The 18,505-nt window shown below is 52.5% G+C and overlaps 1 protein-coding gene and 1 long non-coding RNA gene across 2 annotated transcripts; one reads left to right on the top strand and one right to left on the bottom strand.

The window, feature by feature from the left end:
• Positions 1-4: 4 nt before the first annotated feature.
• On the top strand, positions 5-9,210 carry BCL2A1 (BCL2 related protein A1). The gene is made up of 2 exons (XM_030317221.1): positions 5-589; positions 8,925-9,210. The coding sequence occupies exons 1-2, from the start codon at positions 173-175 to the stop codon at positions 9,030-9,032; spliced, it is 525 nt and encodes a 174-aa protein (XP_030173081.1). The 5' UTR covers positions 5-172; the 3' UTR covers positions 9,033-9,210.
• Positions 6,949-7,699, bottom strand: LOC115515418. Its single transcript, XR_003969261.1, has 2 exons — positions 7,586-7,699; positions 6,949-7,418 (listed from the first exon to the last, which is right to left on the bottom strand). It is a non-coding gene; the product is annotated as an uncharacterized LOC115515418 (long non-coding RNA).
• Positions 9,211-18,505: the final 9,295 nt, after the last annotated feature.

Here is an 18,505-nt window from a genome sequence, read left to right as displayed (position 1 = left end):
AGGCCGAGTGACTGGGAGGAAGGATACCGCCCGGTGATGCAAAAGGAAATTTCCCCAGCCTCCACGCGTCGCCGTGCGTCACACCCCGCCGGGGGCCGCGAGCCTTCACCTGCCGTCACCTCGCCGCCTCCCCGAGAGCAGGCTCCAGACGGGGCTGCGCAGCGGGCAGAGGATGGCGGACGGCGAGTTTGGGTACGTTCTCACGCTGACCCGGGACTATATGAAGCACGTTCTGCAGGGGCCCCAGCCCGGATCCCACCCAAGCAGAGTATCCCAAGTGCTACAAGACATGGCCTTCTCGGTCCAGGGGGAGGTCGAGAAGAAGTTGAAGCCGTGCCTGGACAAGTTCCACGTGGTGTCGGTAGACACGGCCAGGACGATATTCCACCAAGTGATGGAAAAGGAGTTTGAAGACGGCATCATTAACTGGGGCAGGATTGTGACTATATTTGCGTTTGAGGGCATCCTCATCAAGAAGCTTCTCCAGGAGCGGATCGTCCCAGACGCGGATGCGTTTAAGGTTTCCTACTTTGTCGCCGAGTTCATCACGAAACACACGGGAGAATGGATCCGGCAAAACGGAGGCTGGGTATGTGCCATGGGATATTTCTCGTTGTTCTTACCTTTGAACTAGGAATTGACAGTTTCTCCCCGGTTAAAAAAAAAAAACTACTATTTTCTTCAGGTGGTTTCTTTTTAAAGGTTCTCGTTTTTATTAAAAAGCTTATTTATTTATTTTGGGGGGGGGCAGAGAAGAGACGGAATCCCAAGCAGGCTCTGTGCTGTCAGTCAGAGCCCCGCTCGGGGCTCGATCTCATGAAAGGCGGACGCCTAACTGACTGGGCCGCCCAGGTGCCCCTGAAGTTTCTCATTTTATAATAAGAAGACGTTTCTGGCTCCTTTCCAGTGAATCCTAGAACTTTCTAGCCGGAAAACACATGCGGTTCCAGCTTTGACTCCTAAAGGCCTTACGAGTGGGGGTAAGATTTGGGAGCACGAGAGCGTCTCCCCAGGGCACCTGTCAGAGGCGCAGTGCCCAGCGGAGGACTTGGCTGTGGCCAGGCTGTCATGACAACGTACAATTAGCACAGAAGGAGGTGGAATCAGATGCTGTTATACTTGGGTATTTACTATTTTGCAAAAGACGGGTACGTTTTTGCAAGTTCATTGTTTACAAACTGATTTTCTTTTTCTTTTTTTTTTTTCAATTTTCCAACATAACAAATTCTGGCTGTTAAAGCCTGTTGACTAAAAATAATAATAATAACGTGCTATACCACCAGCAAGAAGCTTCATAGAAGGATTTCCACATAACAATTCACTTTATTATCAAAGCCTCAGAAAGCCCAGACTGGGGGGTGGAGGGGCTCTGTTAGAAGGCACCGATAAGGGGCTTTCCACGGCTGAATGTTCATGCTTGTCTTTTTACGCCAGTACCCTTAACACTGACTTATTTTTTAAACTTTATTTTTTTAATTTTTATTTACTTTTGAGAGAGAGACAGAGAGAGGGAACAAGCAGAGGAGGGGCACAGAGAGAGGGAGACACAGAATCCGAAGCGGGTTCCAGGCTCGGAGCCGTCAGCACAGAGCCCGACGCGGGGCTCGAACTCATGAGCCGCGAGATCGTGACCTGAGCGAAGTCGGACGCTTAACCGACTGAGCCACTCAGGTGCTCCTTAACAACTGACTTTCTGAAACTACTTACGGCTCCATGGATCCTCTTTCCAACCCCCAGTCCTAGCCCTCTCCTCTCCCCAGAGGGGAGATACGCATTCTTAGCAATTATTTTACACGCAAATCTTGCCTATTGAATAACTGTGTAGAAAATACACACACTACTTTTTTGTAAAAAATTTTTATACATATAAATACTACGTGGTACTTATTCTGGGTTTATTTTTCACCCAAGGGCCTTTAAAATATTATTTTAAAGAATACTACAGAAGAAAAACAAGAGCCCTACACCTATGCTGTTGTATGTAAATGCTGTTGAACGTCTGGCCGTCTCTGGCTGATGGATATCTCAGTTATTTCCAGTTTGCGATCGCAACAATACATCACAGAATCTCTATCCATGCACTCCCTTGTGGAATATCGAATTGCTGGGTCCTGGTACATGTGCATTTTTTTGACGTACTTGATCCTTGCCCTCCAGGGGGGCTCTGCTAAGGCCCCCCGCAACCAGCTGACCAGTGTTCGGTCTCGGCAGCCTGTCCTAATTTCCCCAATCCACTGGGTTAAGAAAATGTAATCAGGGACACCTGGGTGGCTCAGTTGGTTAGGCAACCGACTTTAGCTCTGGGCATGACCTCACTGTTCGTGAGTTCGAGCCCCGAGTCAGGCTCTGTGCTGACAGCTCGGAGCCTGGAGCCTGCTTTGGATTCTGTGTCTCCCTCTGTCTCTGCCCCTCCCCCACTCATTCTCTCTCTCTCTCTCTCTCTCTCTCTCTCTCTCTCTCTCTCTCTTTCTCTGCCCCTCCTGGGATTCTCCCTTTCTCTGCCCCTCGCTTGTGCCCTCTCTCTCTCTCTCTCTCTCTCTAAAGAAAATTATAGCTGTCTTTGGTTATTATGTTTTATTTATTTATTTATTTATTTATTTATTTTTTAACGATTTTATTTTTAAGTAATCTCTACACCCAACGTGGGGCTCAAACTCACAACCCTGAGATCAAGAGTCACACGCTCCACCGACTGAGCCGGCCAGGTGCCCCTGGTTATTACAAATGTTCTAAATTTTGATGCAGTCACATTTTACGGGATGTCCCCTGCATCTTGTTTAAGGCTTTCCGGTGTCATGATGGGGCATCCCGCCCTTGGTCCCCCCCTGACTCAGACTCACTCGGGGCTGGAGGAAGCATGGCGGGGGCGGGGGGCGGGGGGCGGGGCGGGTCTTGCTCTCTTCCTCTCAGCTGTGGGCGACGGGTGGAAATTCCCACCGTGCCACGGAGGTTTCCAGCGAAAGCAAAACTCCTCCGGTGCAGAGGAATTCAGTTCGCGGCTCTCTGCGGGCTCTATGTCCTGGTGCCCCACATGGTATCTGCAGCATATATGTTGTGATGAACGTTACTCGAAATCTAACGAGTTGGCAGTGTTTTGTGAGCTCGTGGAGCCCTTGGCCGGGCGATGGGATGGTCTCTGAGATTTTCCGGAAGCGGACTCATCTTTCAGGGGGTGGCCTGGTGTAAGTGTGCGCGCGGCAGGATGAAGCCTTCCCGAGTGGACGTACACATACACACGTGTGCCCACGCACACACTCAGCCTTCACGGGGTCCTTGGGTGTAGGTAGGCTTGAAGCAGCGGACTTTCACACCCGGACAGCTTCGCTCGTAGACGTGACGGACGCGCTCCTGAAAGCGCGCTCCTTTTCGGCCCACACGAGACACGGGTTGCGTGGAGCAATCAGGATTTGAGTCTGAACACATTAGCACGGTGGGCTGACACAAGTAAACGTACTCGTGAGGGTTCATCTCGGGGCAGATGGCTGCACTACAGTCGAGATTTCCCGACCCGTGAAAATCGGTCAGACGTGACCGTCCGGAAAGCTCGGGGCCTCTGGTCCTGTCTGCTGTCACCGGCTCCAAATGAGAAATGCGCGTGCATCACGAAAGATGAGAAGGTCAGTTAGCGCACAACCAGAGAACTACTATGATCTAAGTGCTTCGCAAGTACGATTAGACACGTTATGAAAACTTTTGGGTCAGGAAGGCAGTATGTCGGCCGCTTGGATAGTGTGAGCACCGACTGTGGGTCACACGGTTCTGGGCTGGCTTCTGGGGTCATTCAGTGCCCGTGGGACGTCCACAGGCTACTACTCGGAACGTTGTTTCCTCGTCTGCTGAACGGGGAGAATAATGCTTCCTCCTCCCAGGACCCGGCGTGACGATTAAATCAGTTACTGTTACACACGAAGCACCTGGCAGAAGCACTCAGTACAAGTTTAGGGTTATTGTTAGTGGTAGTATCGTCAAACTTCCCCGATTGACCAGGGTCAGTCCTCCCAAGTTATACCAGCCAGGGTTGGATATTAGTCGCCATCTAAACCAGATGCCCTGAAGGGAAAAGGAAGACCAGCGTATCGCTAGGACCAGCTATGAAGGGCACACGGGAGATTTCAAGAGGCTTCACCATGTAATTCGGAAAACCACCCTAACACGGAAAGAAAGCCCCTTTCACGACGGGGACGCACAGTCAGCACTGGTACTTCCCAGGCAACCGCAAGAGTCAGAAGGGGCGAGATGAGCCGTTTTTGTTTGCTTGGTTACGGTTGTTTATGATCTTCCTGCTCTGAGGGATGGTCTTTTTGCGCCAAACGGAAGGACACACGGAGACTCGTGCCCGTGTGGCCGCGTGCCCGGCTGGCAGGGGCGTTTCCGAGGTGGGGACAGAACCTCCATGAGTCGCTCGCATCCTCTGCTTCGTTAGATTTGGGGGCCAAGTTCTCCTGACGTTTCTCTTCAATTTTGACTTGAGATTGAAAGTCATTGAATGAAAAGAAAGACGGAAATCTAGCCCCTCTCCCCCACACCTTGGGCCCTTCGGGAACGTGCTCTAACTGGGGCGTCCCTCTCCACCCCTCTCCCTCGCACCCTACGTCCGGGGCACAAGCCAGTCCTGCCGGTCGGTCATGCACCCAGCCCACCCGGGACGCGTCCTCCTTCGTCTGACGCCGGCCGTAACCTCTTACCGGTTTCCATCCTTGCCCTGCTACAGTCTGTTCCCCACACAGCAGCCAGAGTGATCTCTGGACGACGTGAATTCTCTCGTGTCCTGGCCTGATCGGAACCCTCCCAAACGCGCCTTCGCCCGGGAGCAAAAATAAAATAAACGTTCTGACTGCTGTAGTCAGAGCCCTACCTGGTCTGGCCCTAAATCCCCAACCAACCCCACTTCCTGTGAGTCTTTCCTTTGCTTCATAGCTCCAGCCTCCCTGGATAAGCCAATCACACTCCGCCCTCAGGGCCTTTGCACTTGCTGTGGCCGCTGCCTGGAATCACCAGGGGTCTGCATCGGCCCCGCTGCCCTTCCCAGGGGTCCGTGCCACGGTTGCCCTCCTCGGGGAGTCTTCCCTAGCCGTCCCGTCTCTGACGGCACCACCACCGCTCTGTCCTGTACCCTGCTTGACTCCCTCGTAACTGCTTATCCGTTCCTTGTCTTTCTCTGTGACCAGAACTCAAGCTTCGTGAGGCCAGGGGTCCTGCGTGTTTAGTTCACCAGTTTGTTTCCAGCGCTTCAAACAGCACCTGGCATGTGGCCAAAGCTCAGTAAACGTCTGTCGGATGAGTACACGTAGTGAATAATCGCCAGGGAAATGCGGGGATAACGTTGGTGTCTTCCTAGATGTCAAACATTCTGAGGATCCGGGGTTCTTTGCATTATTGATGCAGAACGTTATTTTACGGCTTAGGCTTTTCTGAAGCCACGGTACCTGAATCTAATGAACTATTCCTGGAAAGAACCAGATCTGTGTGCCTCCTTCTTTATTCCCACATTACGGACAAGATATCGAATCCCTGTTTCTCTGGTTTCATACAATGGTTTTAAGATGCAAATAGTGTCACTGGAGATATGTTTTTGAAAGAGGAAACGTCTCCTGCCACTGTAACCATCTGCGTGCGCATGTCCTGTGCAATGACGATTGAGGAACGTGAGTTTTCTCCTTTGAGATCACCTGCCTAATGTATTGCACACCAACACTTGTAATGTCTGAATATCCCAATTTTATGCGTCACAATTACTTTACCAGTTCCGAATTGTTAGACATTTGGGTTGTCTTCCTTCTTGGAAACAATGCTTCAAGACTGGCCCCGGGTGGGTTTTCCGCCCCATCGCTGAGCAGGCCGCCTCTTGATCGGTGTCTAATGACGGATGGCCCATCGCACTGCTCCCAGAATGCATACTGCCTCCCGAAAGCGCTCTATCAATGGAGGGACGACCCAACAACCCCACCGGCCAGGGGGCAGGACCAGTAAAAATAATTTGGGGGATTTCACAAGACTCAAAATAACAAGGTCAACTTAACAGGTCTAAAAATCAGTAAGACTGTATTACAATGTGAATTCTTTAACTGCCGGTAATGTTGAATTTCCCCCCACACCCTTGTGCATGATTCGTGTTTCTGCTTTCAATAGCCCTTGTCTTCTCAACTCTTAGGGGCTCGATGATGAGTCTCTTACCCTTGAATGAGCCCTTTCATGATAAATGTAAATATTTTCCTGGTCAGTTCTTTTCTGTTTTTTTTTATTATTATTCTGTTAAAATACACGTAACGTAAAAGGTACGGGCTTAACCATTTCTAAGCGTGCACATCAACAGTATTAAATAGTCGCACTGTTGTGGGACGTCACCAGGATCAACCCCCAGGACTCTGCACCCCCCGACCCCGGATCGTGGTAACCAGCACCCTACTTTCTGTCTTTATGGGTTTGACTATTGTGACCACTTTGTGTAGATGGGGTTAAACAGTATTTGTCTTCTCGTGACTTGCTTAGCTCACTGAGCCTCGTGTCCTGAAGGTTCATCCACGTTGTGGCAGGTGTCAGGACGTCCTTCCTTTTTAAGGCTGAGCAGTATTCTGGTGTATGTATAGACCACGTTTCGGCGACCCATTCCTCAGCTGAGGGGTGCTGGTGTTGCTTCCATGTTTTAGCTACTGTGAATTTTCTCCTTCTTTTAATTTTAGCTTTTTATGGCTAAAAAACCTCTAATCTTTTTTTTTTTTAATGCTTATTTATTGTTGATAGAGAGACAGAGCACGAGTAGAGGAGGGGCAGAGAGAGAGGAAGACACAGAATCTGAGGCAGGTTCCAGGCTCTGAGCTGTCAGCACAGAGCCCGGCGCGGGGCTCGAACCCACGAACCGTGAGATCATGACCTGAGCCCAAGTCAGACATTCGACCGACAGAGCCACCCAAGCGCCCCAACCTCTAATCTTCTAGCTGGATTTGTCAGTTATTCCTTTTTTTCACGCTCTTTAGCTGAGAAGTTGAGTGTATGTCAGAGGATATGCTACGTGCCAAACAGTGACCACTGTCCTAGCAAAAGCGGTCGTTGGAGAGTGCCTCGTTGCTGAGGGTTACGAAGATCCTGGGAAGGGAGGCGGTGAGGGCGCGTGGGAAACGTGTGCGTGTGCAAAGGCGGAGGGGGAGGAAGGGGAGAGAAGGAACAGCCTGTTCCCTCCGTTAGGCCGTGACAGCGTGTGCTGGGCATGACTCTGCAACTCTGTACTTGACACTATGGGGACAGAAGCCGGCTTTCTTGGGCAACCCTTCGGATGGAAAATCCCCTTGACCGCCGTCTGTGCGCTGGCCGTGCTCGGGAAGAGGCCCCGGGCGCCGGATAACAGGTCTCTTCCAGCCCCAAAGTGGCGTCACCTGGGCTCCGAGCTGCTAGCAGGCGGTTGTCACCCCAGAACCTGGAACCTGCCGGAGGCAGAGCGAATGTTCACTAGACGAACATTTAAAACAATCATTCCGGCAATTTTCTAATCCTTTGGGTGATTGTTTGGACACTTGCAGAACGAAAGAACAGCGTTGGCGTTCTCGTACGGGCCCAGGCGCTAGGAAGTCAGTAACTTTAGGTAGCTTACTTTTTTCGCATTTGTCAGGATAACAGAGGGCGTTAGGCTGGGCGATCTCAGAGGTGTTTTGCCGTAAGGATGCCCTGTAATGATAGGTCATAAATTACAGTGGGCACTTCACAATCTATTGTTTTAAAACCACGATCAAAAAGAGAATGAATCCTGGTTTTCTTGGGCAATCCTTCGGATGGAAAAGCCCCTTGACCACTGTCTGTGCGCTGGCCGTGCTCGGGAAACCACCTCGTCGCAGGCTCAGAGGCACCGACTGACTCTGGCTTTATTGTGGGTCCTCCTGACTCTGCACGGTACCGCTTACAAACATACATGCACATCGCAACACCAGACAGTTGAAAAAGAGGGGAAAAAATGAGACCTTCCTCCAGAGCTGTGCGTCCAGTATGGTAGCCACGAGGCACCTATGGCCGTGAACACTCACAACGTGGCTGGTCTCGGTGCAGATGGGTTGTGAGTACAAAACGCATGTCAAATTGCAAAGTTTTGGTACAAAAGATATAAAATATCTCAAGAATTTTCATACTGATTACATACTGAAATCATAGTATTTTAGATAAATTAAATCTATTTTTAAAATTAATTTTATGTATTTTCTCTTACTTTAAAAGATGTGGCGGGGGGAGGGGTGGGGCATCTGGGGGGCTCAGTCAGTTGAGCGTCCGACTTGGGCTCAAGTCATGATCTCACTGTTCATGGGTCCGAGCCCCACGTCGGGCTCTGTGCTGACAGCTCAGAGCCTGGATCCTGCCTCTGATCCCGTGTCTCCCTCTCTCTCTGCCCCTCCCATGCTCATGCTCTCTCTCAAAAATAAATAAACATTTGAAATGAATCAACATTTTAACTAAGAAAGTAAAAAGTGTGGCTAGGGGCACCTGGGTGGCTCAGTCCGTTGAGTGCCCCACTCTTGATTTTGGCTCAGGTCACCATCTCGCTATCTGTGGGTTCGAGCCCCACATCAGACTCTGTGCCGACAGTGCGGAACCTGCTTGAGATTCTCTCTCTCCCTCTCTCTGCCCTTCCCCTGCTCACTCTCTCTCTCTCTCTTAAAATAAAGAAATAAACTTAAACAGAAAATAAAAAATTAAAAATTAAAAAACGTGGCCGGTGGAACCTTAAACTTCCCTCTGTGGCTCTCACCGTACCTCTGTTGGTCAGCGCTGCCCCGGAGAGGCCCGGAGCAGGGCTGCGGGGCGGTGATGCGGTGGACGGAGCGACGCCAGTGCGGGCGCAGAGGTGACCAAGGAGCTGCCTTTGTTAAGCGGGGGTCCTTTGCTCTCCATCCCAGTAAACTGTCGCCCCTGGTTTTTAAAATGTGAAATTTATTCTCTAACAGGAAAACGGCTTTGTAAGGAAGTTCGAACCCAAGTCTGGCTGGCTGACCTTTCTGGAAGTTACAGGAAAGATCTGCAAGGTGTTGTCTCTCCTGAAGAACTACTACTGAGCGGCCAGAAGCACAGAACACTCTGGATTGTGAAACCTGCCTGGCTGTCTTGACTCTTGCACTAAGTGTTGCCGGCACTCACTCCACTGGACAGACGACTTTGGTGATGTAACTCGATCTTGCAGAGTTACGGGGATTTTGTTCTCATTTTGATAAATAAACTGTATTTGTCTCCGTACGTAATTTGTGTCCTGCCTGGGAGTCGAGCAGAAGGGCAAAGCTGGAGGCAGGGGACGGGGATTGAAGGAAGCGGGTGGGGGGCCAGGAAGGGGGCGCCTCCTCTGCCCTGGGGCAGATTTTCTTAAGGGGTGCCCGTTACCCAGAAGTCATTCGCCAAGTCGCTCCTCCGACTGCGTGGGGGTGAGGTCTACATCCTGCCTCCCAGTGGCCCCCGTGTCCCTGGATACTTAGGGGATTCCGCAGATGCCCTCCCCACAGACTCTGCTCCCTGGCCCGCCACTCAGAGTGGACAGACACGGCGGGAGGTACCCAGGATGCTCCGGGGCAGTCTGAACGCAGACAGTTAGGTCTGACTCATGCTGAGTCATTGTCAAACTTTTCCTCTTAACAAATGTCATAAATCACACAGCTGTGTCTTTTCTTAGACCCTGAATTCCAATTCCGAGGTCAGTAAATTTGACTGCAGTTCAGGAGCGCCGGGCTCTGTTCTAGAACCTCCCGGTCTTCCAGTCTTCCTCAGTGTCCTCTGGCCCTCGGGGCTCGAGCTTCCGAGGAAGTAGCTGACGGATCTGACCAAGAAACCAGGGCCTCCCTCCCAGGCTCTGCGCATTTCCACAGGGGATTTCACTTAATTCACACTTTGCTTCCTCTGTGATTCTTTTTTTTTTTTTTAAGGCTGATTTGAAGAAACCCCTTTAGAAATCACCCTTCAAAAATTTTTTTACGTTTATTTATTTTTGAGAGAAAGAGAGAGACAGAGTGTGAGCAGGGGAGGGGCAGAGAGAGAGGGAGACACAGAATCCCAACAGGCTGCAGGCACAGAGCCCAACGCAGGGCTCGAACCCACGAACTGCGAGATCATGACCTGAGCCGAAGTCGGACGCTCAGCCGACCGAGCCACCCAGGCGCCCCAGAAAGCACTCTTAAAGTAGGGGTCTACTCTGCACACCTGCACACAGATTTCACACGCACGCACACTCTCACCGCCCCAGTCTTACTGCTTCCCATGGCTGATGCAAGGTACCGAGAACAAGACACCTGTAGACTTGGCCTTTCTATCAGCTCATCCCATCCTGGTAAGTGCTCTCCCTGATCTCCGCCCCCTTGTCCCCTATCCCTCACCCGCCTCTCCTCCGGTGACCGTCCGTTGGTTTTCTGTAGTTAATAGTCTCCTGTGGTTCTTTTTTTAAAAATTTTTTTATGTTTATTTTTATTTTTTTGTTTAATTTTTTATGTTTTTTATATTTAAATTGTTTATGTTTATTTTAATTTTTTAATGTTTATTTTAATTTTTTATGTTTAATTTTTTATGTTTCATTTAATTTTTTGTTTAATTTTTTACGTTTCATTTAATTTTTTGTTTAATATTTTATGTTTAATTTTTTTATGTTTTTATATTTAAATTGTTTATGTTTATTTTAATTTTTTAATGTTTATTTTAATTTTTTATGTTTAATTTTTCATGTTTCATTTAATTTTTTATGTTTAATTTTTTATGTTTCATTTAATTTTTTTATGTTTGTTTTAATTTTTTAATTCTTTTATGTTTATTTGTTTTTGAGAGAGAGAGAGACAGAGACAGAGAGAGACAGAGCACCAGCGGGGGAGGGGCAGAGAGGGTGGGAGACACAGAATCAGAAGCGGGCTCCAGGCTCCGAGCTGTCAGCACAGAGCCCGACGTGGGGCTCGAACCCACGAACCGTGAGATCATGACCTGAGCTGAACTCAGATGCTCAACCGACTGAGCCCCCCAGGCGCCCCGAGTCCCCTGTGATTCTTAGACACTGGGGATACGACACTGGGGCAGGTCAGCGGGGAAACGTTTCTTGTAGAAGTGACTTTGGCGTATTCAGCCAAGCCCATCTGAGAGCCAAGTACCTGGCCCTTGCGTCTGCCCTGAATGGGAACATTTCTACCCCGTTTCACCTCGGTGCCTCCCCGCCTCCTGCTCAGTGCGTGAGGTCCTACTGTGTGTTGGCATGAACCAGAGCTAAGTGTAGGGAGGAAGCATCACGAGTGGACATAACAGAAGTGTATGTCCGGGTCCTGCCAGCTGGAATACATTTGCACAAGAGACCACAGACCCTGACCTTTATACCACAGCGATCTCGTTAACAGAGCAACACCGGGGAATCAGTGACATTTCGGGCTTGGTTTGTGACCTGGTCTTTCAAAGTGCAGCTCTGTGTGTTTTATTACTAAGATAACAGGGGGAGGGCTTACCCTTAGCGAACACCGCACACAGAGACGGAGGTGGAACAGGTCATAGACCGAAAAGTAAGCTAAAGCCATAAAAATCCCGGAAGAGACATCGGAGAAAATCATCACAGCCTCAGAGGGGGTCAAGATTTCTTAGCTACAACAACAAAAGCCTGCGCCAGAAAAGAAAAAAGGACCTAAAAATTATACTCTAGAGACACGATTTAGAATTCTATCTCAAAGCTGTCAAAGAAGAAAAAAACAAAACCCAATCTTCAAAACAGCAAGCCACAGAGTGGGAGGTAACACGTGTCACACTGGTAACTGACAAAGGACTCGTGTCCAGAACGTGCGAAACACAATTCAGGAACAACGCAACCATCGACTGAATTTAAAAATGGGCAGAAGACGGCAGGCGGGCAGTTCACGTGGAGAAGGTGCGAGACACCACTGGCCACCAGGGAAGGGCGAGGTGAAACCACGGGAGACCTCGGCGCACCCTCCAGAACGGCTCGCACGAAGGCCACCACCGGTACCGGGCTTTGGGAACGCCCTCACGCGTTGCTGGCGGATCTTGAACCGCGTGGCAGGTTCTCGTAAAGCGAAACGCGCGCTGACCCGGGGCGCGGCAGCTGGGCTCCTGGGTCTCCGCTCAAAAGCCCCCAACATGTCCCCACGATTCACGGCAGCTGTATTCACGAGGGCAGAGAGACCCGGACACAACCCACGTGTTCCACAAATTGCAGCACGCCCGCGCAAGGGACGAGCCCCAGCAACGATCAGGTGTGGGCTGGCGCCACGGGATGAACCACCCTCAACACGCGTTGAGCGAGAGAAGCCGGTCACGAAAGTGTACGTGGGGTCCAGTGTCGTCCATGCGAGACCGGAAAAGACAAATGTGATACGTCCGGTGGCAGAAAGCAGGTGAGAGGTGGCCTGTGGCCGGGGTGGGGGGGGGGGGGGGCCGGCCGGGAAAGCTCTGTCTGGGGTGATGAGGATGTCCCGCCTCTTGGCTGTGGTGGGAGAAGCGTGTCCAGGATTCACAGAGGCGCTCCCTTAAAACAGGTGCATTTTACTGCAGATGATAACGTAGCTGATTGTTAAAAAGCTCCGGTTTTTGCAAAAGAATAAAAAAACCCGAAAAAGGTGAACGCTCATTGTGAACAGTGCAAACGCAGGAGAATAAAAGGAGAGACACAGCATGACCCCAGATACCAGTTTAAGTCCCAATAAAATCACGAAGCACTATTATTTTTGCCTCGGTCACTTAGAAGGATCTGTGGGTGTGCATGACAGCCCGTGGACACCACCAGGCCTGCGAGCGTGGGGCCCTCCCTTCATCTGCCTTACCACCCCCACCCCCACCCCCCCGTGGTGGCCCGTGGCTCCCGTGGCTCCGCTGGCCTGTTTCCAGCACCTGCTGCCACAGACTCTGCTTAGGACACTCCTCTGCCTCGTCCCGCCCAGGCTAACCCGGCCTGCAGACTTCCGCTCGGAGGTGGCCGCTTTAGGGACGCCCTCCCCACCGGACTCCCCCTACGGCCTCTGAAAACACCACTGTCTCCATTAGAGCCTCACATCTGTGCGAGTTTCAGTTCGGTGTTTCCCACCGGACAGCCAGCTCCGGGAGGGCAGGAACCGCGCCTTCGCGTCTCAGAGTCCGGCTCACAGCCCGCTGAAGGCTCAGGGACTACTGTTCACAAAACGCACGGATGGATGCGCATCGGTTCCCGAACGGGCCGCCCACGAGGCCGGGCACCGTGCTCCCCGCGGCCCCGGGGCCACGGCCGCCTCTTGTTTGCTCCCGGCGCACGAGGGACTTCGGAGAAGTGATGGCCTTTAATTGTCAGGCGGTCCCCGAACTAGATACTATCTATCCCCACTTAGAAACAGGCTGGGAAGCGGGAAGACACTTGCGCCTTGCAGGGGGTCACGGGGGCGAAGGGTCCCTTGGGGTCACAGGGGGGGGATGGGCTGGTCCCTGGGTGCACGGGGTCATGGGGGTGGGTGGCCGGGTCCTGGGTCCCTCGGTGCATGGGGTCACGGGGTGGGGGCTGGGCAGGTCCCTGGGTGCACGGGGTCACGGGGGGCTGGGCGGGTCCCTTACCGCCCTGGGGCGTCGTCGTTCTGCACCACTTCCCCCTGACCCCACGGCCCCACCCAGATGCCTGCTTCCTTCTCCATCCCGCTCACAGGCTCACAAGCTCACAAGCTCACAGGCGGGAACTGTGTGCAAATGCCAGCGGGGTGGGGCTGGCTTCCCCACCGACGCTGACGTCAGTCTTCGACAGCCAGGCCGGTGTCCTGATCTCCCTGGTCTGCGCCCCTCACCCGTCTATGCGCGGCCTCCCTGGAGACCTGCCCCAGCTCGAACTGGTCATGGCTGGTTCGGATCCGGAAACTTTTTGCAGATCTCCGTGACTCAGTGGGACCTGACAATAAGCCCTTTCTGGACGGCTGGTAGCCACGTGTCGCTATTTACCTACTTATTTACTTAATTTTTTACAGTTCGCATCCAAGTTACTTAGCATACGGCGCAGTAATGAATTCAGGACTAGAACCCAGCGCTCATCCCAACGGGTGCCCTCCTCAATGCCCCTCACCCATTCAGCCCATCCCGTCTCAAAATAAATAAACATTAAAAATTTTTTTAAAAAGGGACGCCTGGTCGATTAAGCGTCTGACTTCAGCTCCGGTCATGATCTCATGGTTCTTGGGTTTGAGCCCCGTGTCGGGCTCTGTGCTGACAACTCAGCCCGGAGCCTGCTTCGGATTCTGTGTCTCCCTCTCTCTGCCCCTGTCCCCCTCGTCAAAAGTAAATAAACATTTATTTGTTTAAAAAATTTTTTAAACTTTATTTATATTTTTGAGACAGAGAGAGACAGAGCACGAACGGGGGAGGGTCAGAGAGAGGGAGACACAGAATCTGAAACAGGCTCCAGGCTCTGAGCTGTCAGCACAGAGCCCGACGCGGGGCTCGAACTCACAGACTGCGAGATCACAACCTGAGCTGAAGTCGGACGCTCAACCGACTGAGCCACCCAGGCGCCCCTAAATAAACGTTTAAAAAAACAATGTAAGATAACTTGAGTGGATAAGCCATGAGGACGAAAGGTACAGCACGGAGAGTATAGTCAGTGGCATTGTAACAGTGTTGCACGGTGACAGATGGTAGGTACGCCCTGTAACGGATGGAGAAGTTGAATCAGTCTGTTGCGCACCTGAAACTAACGTGACACTGTGTGTTAACTGTACTTCAATAAAGAGAAAAAGAGAAAAATGTAAGATGATATATGGTTCCTCTCCACTCGACACTCTCCAGTGCTTTCCACCTCGCTCCGAGGAGAAGCCGAAATCCTTAGAACATTCTTACGATGGCGCCCATGGCCTTCCACAGCCCGCCTGCCCCGCGAACCGCCTGAGTTCATCCCTGCTGTGCCAGGCACCCTCTTGCCCGTGGTGGAATCTGACACGCTCTTCTCAGTCTACTGACTTCTGCCTTGGATGTCATGTGGCTCCCGAGGGTGGGACTTGGGGACACACAGATGCCGAGGGGTCTATCACGGGGCTCCCCCACGAGCCCACAGAGAGCTCTGGAGATTCGGAGATCCAACCAACACCGTCCCTCGTGTTGCGTGTGCATACACGTTCACAGAGTCCTTGATGGGGATGCTGCGTATGGCTGCTGAACTGTCGTATCCTCAAAGATGTGGAGTAAACGAGGAAGACGGTCAAAGCTTTACTTAGGTAGACGAGGCTCTCTTGTGGTCAACGGGTGCTACCCGGCGTACGGAGCCCACCAGAGTAGCCACGGACACGCAGGAGAAGAATGCCTCCGGAGTTCAGCAGGGGCATTTGAACAACAGCATACCCCTGCCCCCCAGAGCCCTGGGGCTGCCTCCGCTAGGGAGCCCTCGGAGATCTGCCTGCCTGCTGACTGTGTCCTTTTGTCTTCAGCCTCGTCGATGTTCAAGCGGCTGCTGAAACCGTGAACCTGGTTTCTGGGAGTCATCCTTGAACCTTCCTTGCCCTCCATTCCTGTTCTGCAACCCAAGAGTAACCGAGTCCTGGCCACTCTGCCTCTTGAATATCTCTCGCGCCACGCTTGCCTGTCCTTCTAGCCCCTTCCCTCCTACACTAACGCAAGCTCCGGTGGATGCGACCCTAATCCATCGCGGGCCCCCTCTGGCGGACTCAGTGCAGCTACACACTCATCTGAGATGTGGACGCAGCGTCGCCCTCTGCTTAAAACCGCCCAGTGGCTCCTCATGGCTCCTAGGAACTCAGGTTCTGCCACCAAACCCGGGGTCATTCTTTCTCTTCACTTGAGTGTGGGCTGGACTCACGCTCAGGAACAGAGCGTAGGAAGGAGAAACAAAGGTACCAGGGAGGAGCCTGGCCAGGCGATCGCCGGTGACGTCACCAGTGACCAGCCGTGTTGACAGCGCGAACCTTTGGTATCTTGATAAAAAGGGCACGAAATCTCCGTGGCGTTCTTCCCCAAGCCCACGGCCCCGGGCAAACGTCAATCGCAACTTGAGGGACAGTGCACAGAGTCCCTGACCAGTGACTCCCCAGAACTGACCGAGTCATCAAAAAACGAGGGAAGCGTGAGGGGTGGGGGCAGACGAGATGAGCTGTGAAGACACGGTCGCTAAACACAGGGTCCCGGACGGGACCCTGGCACAGAGCACGGGCATCAGTGGAAAAACCGACCCAGATGAAGTGTGGAGTTTGGTAAGCAGCAACATGCCCACGCTGGCTTCTCAGTCTCGACAAAGGTCCCGCGGGGTGTCCGGCGTTGCCTCTGGGAGGGCGCGGGAGAGTTTACGGGAGCTCTCTCTATTGCCACTGTACCCTTTTTGTCAACTTAACCTTTAAAAAGGTTCGCTGAAACACAGAGGCAAATCAAAAGAACCCCGTGTCGTCTAGCCTTATGTCACCCCTCTCTCCTCCCGGCTCTTTGCTGGGGAGAATTTCCGGCCATCTTTCCGTTCCTCTAAACGTCACGGGGTTTTTCCCTTTCGGGCCTGTGCACACACGGCTGTCTCTTCCTAGAAGACCCTCTCACCTTCCCCACCTCCGTTCTCACTCGCCCTCTCGCCCGGTTAGTGCTTACTCAGCCTCGGTACTTGGTCACTTCCTTGTGACGGGGGCGGGGTGCCGGGGGAGGATGTGGGGATCACCAGCCACCTCCTGACCTGTCTAGTCGGAGGGGATGATTGATCTGTGCAGGCTGAGCACGTTAGAGTGTGCGGGATCGTTCGCGTCCTTGCAAGTTGACATTTGCTTTATACACCAACCCGTGGTCGCGTTTCCTGAACGTTTGCGTGAATACAAATCACTTGGGGATCATGTTAAAATACAAATACAGATTCTGGGGACGGCCTGAGACCCCGCCCGCCTGACAAGGTCCCAGGTGGTGCCGATGCGGTCGGCTCAAAGCAGCAAGTTTTGGGAGGCGGATGGCACCCGGGGTGCTGACGAGAATTAAGCGTTAGGTCTGTAAATGCAGCAATGAGACCACGCGCTTCAGTAAATCCACGCCTGTCTCACCTTAGAGGATGGAAACTCTGCTCGTTTCTGCCGTTCTTTCCTCCACCTGCCCCTGCCCACCCAGCTGCTCAGTTTCCGCACGACTCCTTGAACTGAAGGTACGCAACCACTTTGGCATCACAGAGGTGAGTCAATGGGTTTTCCCCGCTGATGTGACTCTTCTTTTTTAATTTCCAGAATGGCTACCTACTACCTAGGGCGGAGGGAGCCGCCCTTTTCTGGATATTCCCTAGTTTGTAAAATTATTCTTTTTTTAAGTCTCTTTTTAATGTTTATTTTGGAGAGAGAGACAGAGAGTGTGTGGGGGAGGGGCAGAGAGCGAGGGAGACACAGAATCCGAAGCAGCTCCAGGCTCCGAGCTGTCAGCACAGAGCCCGACGCGGGGCTCGAACTCACGAGCCGCGAGATCATGACCTGAGCCGAAGTCAGACGCCCGACCGACTGAGCCCCCAGGCGCCCCTGTGAAATTATTGAACTACGGTTTGGTACTCTAGCTATGGTTTGAAGAACACGAGGGGTCTTTTCTCCTGACCTGGATGTCCGTAAGCAGCTGGGATTTTACCAGAACCAACCAAACGCCTTCCCGCCGACTTGGCTCCTGACCCAGCCCCTGCTAACACACGCCCACCCGGCGCCCGCTCCGTGCTGGGGCTGGGGCTGGACCTGAGGATGCAGGCAAGTGTCCACGCGGCCCCAGGCTGACAGAACACCGCTGGGACAGGCACTGCTGGGACAGGAGGGGGTAGCACTGGTTTCTGCCACGTACCTGAGCTGGGGCGGGACACGTATGATCTCCAAACCTGTTTCCTGTTCTGTAGCAACATCACAGTAATACCCCCGTCACACTCTGTAGGTCGAGCCCTCGCACGGTAGGTTCCAGAGGCGGCGCGGGAGGCGCTGGCCGTGGGTAGTGGTATTATCCCAGCTACGACAGTAGTTCTGCCATGTCCTGGATTAACCCTGGGAATCTACCCGCATGGCCGTGCCACAGGGACCACTGAGTAACCCGGCAGGGAGACAGGGAGGGAGGGTTTACGCCAACCGTCCAAGAGCACACAGCCCAGAAAACCCTTCTCAGACACTCGTTTTCCAAAGTCCTCCCTGCCCCCCACCGTGGCTTCCAGGGACTTTCCTCCCTCTCTCTCCCCTCAAATGCAGGGAGGGGAACTAACTGTGTGACTCCCCAACCCTGTCTTTCCACGTGACTTACTGACCGCCCCCCCCTTCCCTCTGGGAAGCGACACGAAGTCCTCTGGCCATCTGACACAGACAGGTGAGGTAGGAGCCGTCTTTTTAGGATTTTGGCTTTCACTCTATCACCCAAGTGGCTTCTCAAAATATTTCTTCTTAAAAACACTAAAGTCATATGGTGCTTTCCTAGGACGAGTTGTGAGTTCTGGTGAATAAAAGGGACCACTGTGCACTCAGCTGCCCCCGGGGTCTCCAGAAGCATGAACCGCTGAGCCAGGGAGGCTGAGCCAGGGAGTGGGAAGCTTCAGGGCTGTGCAGGTGCGGCCCAGGTAGCTGAGAGGAGCTGT

Source organism: Lynx canadensis, chromosome B3, assembly GCF_007474595.2.
Source record: "Lynx canadensis isolate LIC74 chromosome B3, mLynCan4.pri.v2, whole genome shotgun sequence".
Lineage (NCBI taxonomy): Eukaryota > Metazoa > Chordata > Mammalia > Carnivora > Felidae > Lynx > Lynx canadensis.
The sequence above is the reverse complement of the archived record's forward strand: the minus strand, read 5'-3'. Positions and strand labels throughout refer to the sequence as shown.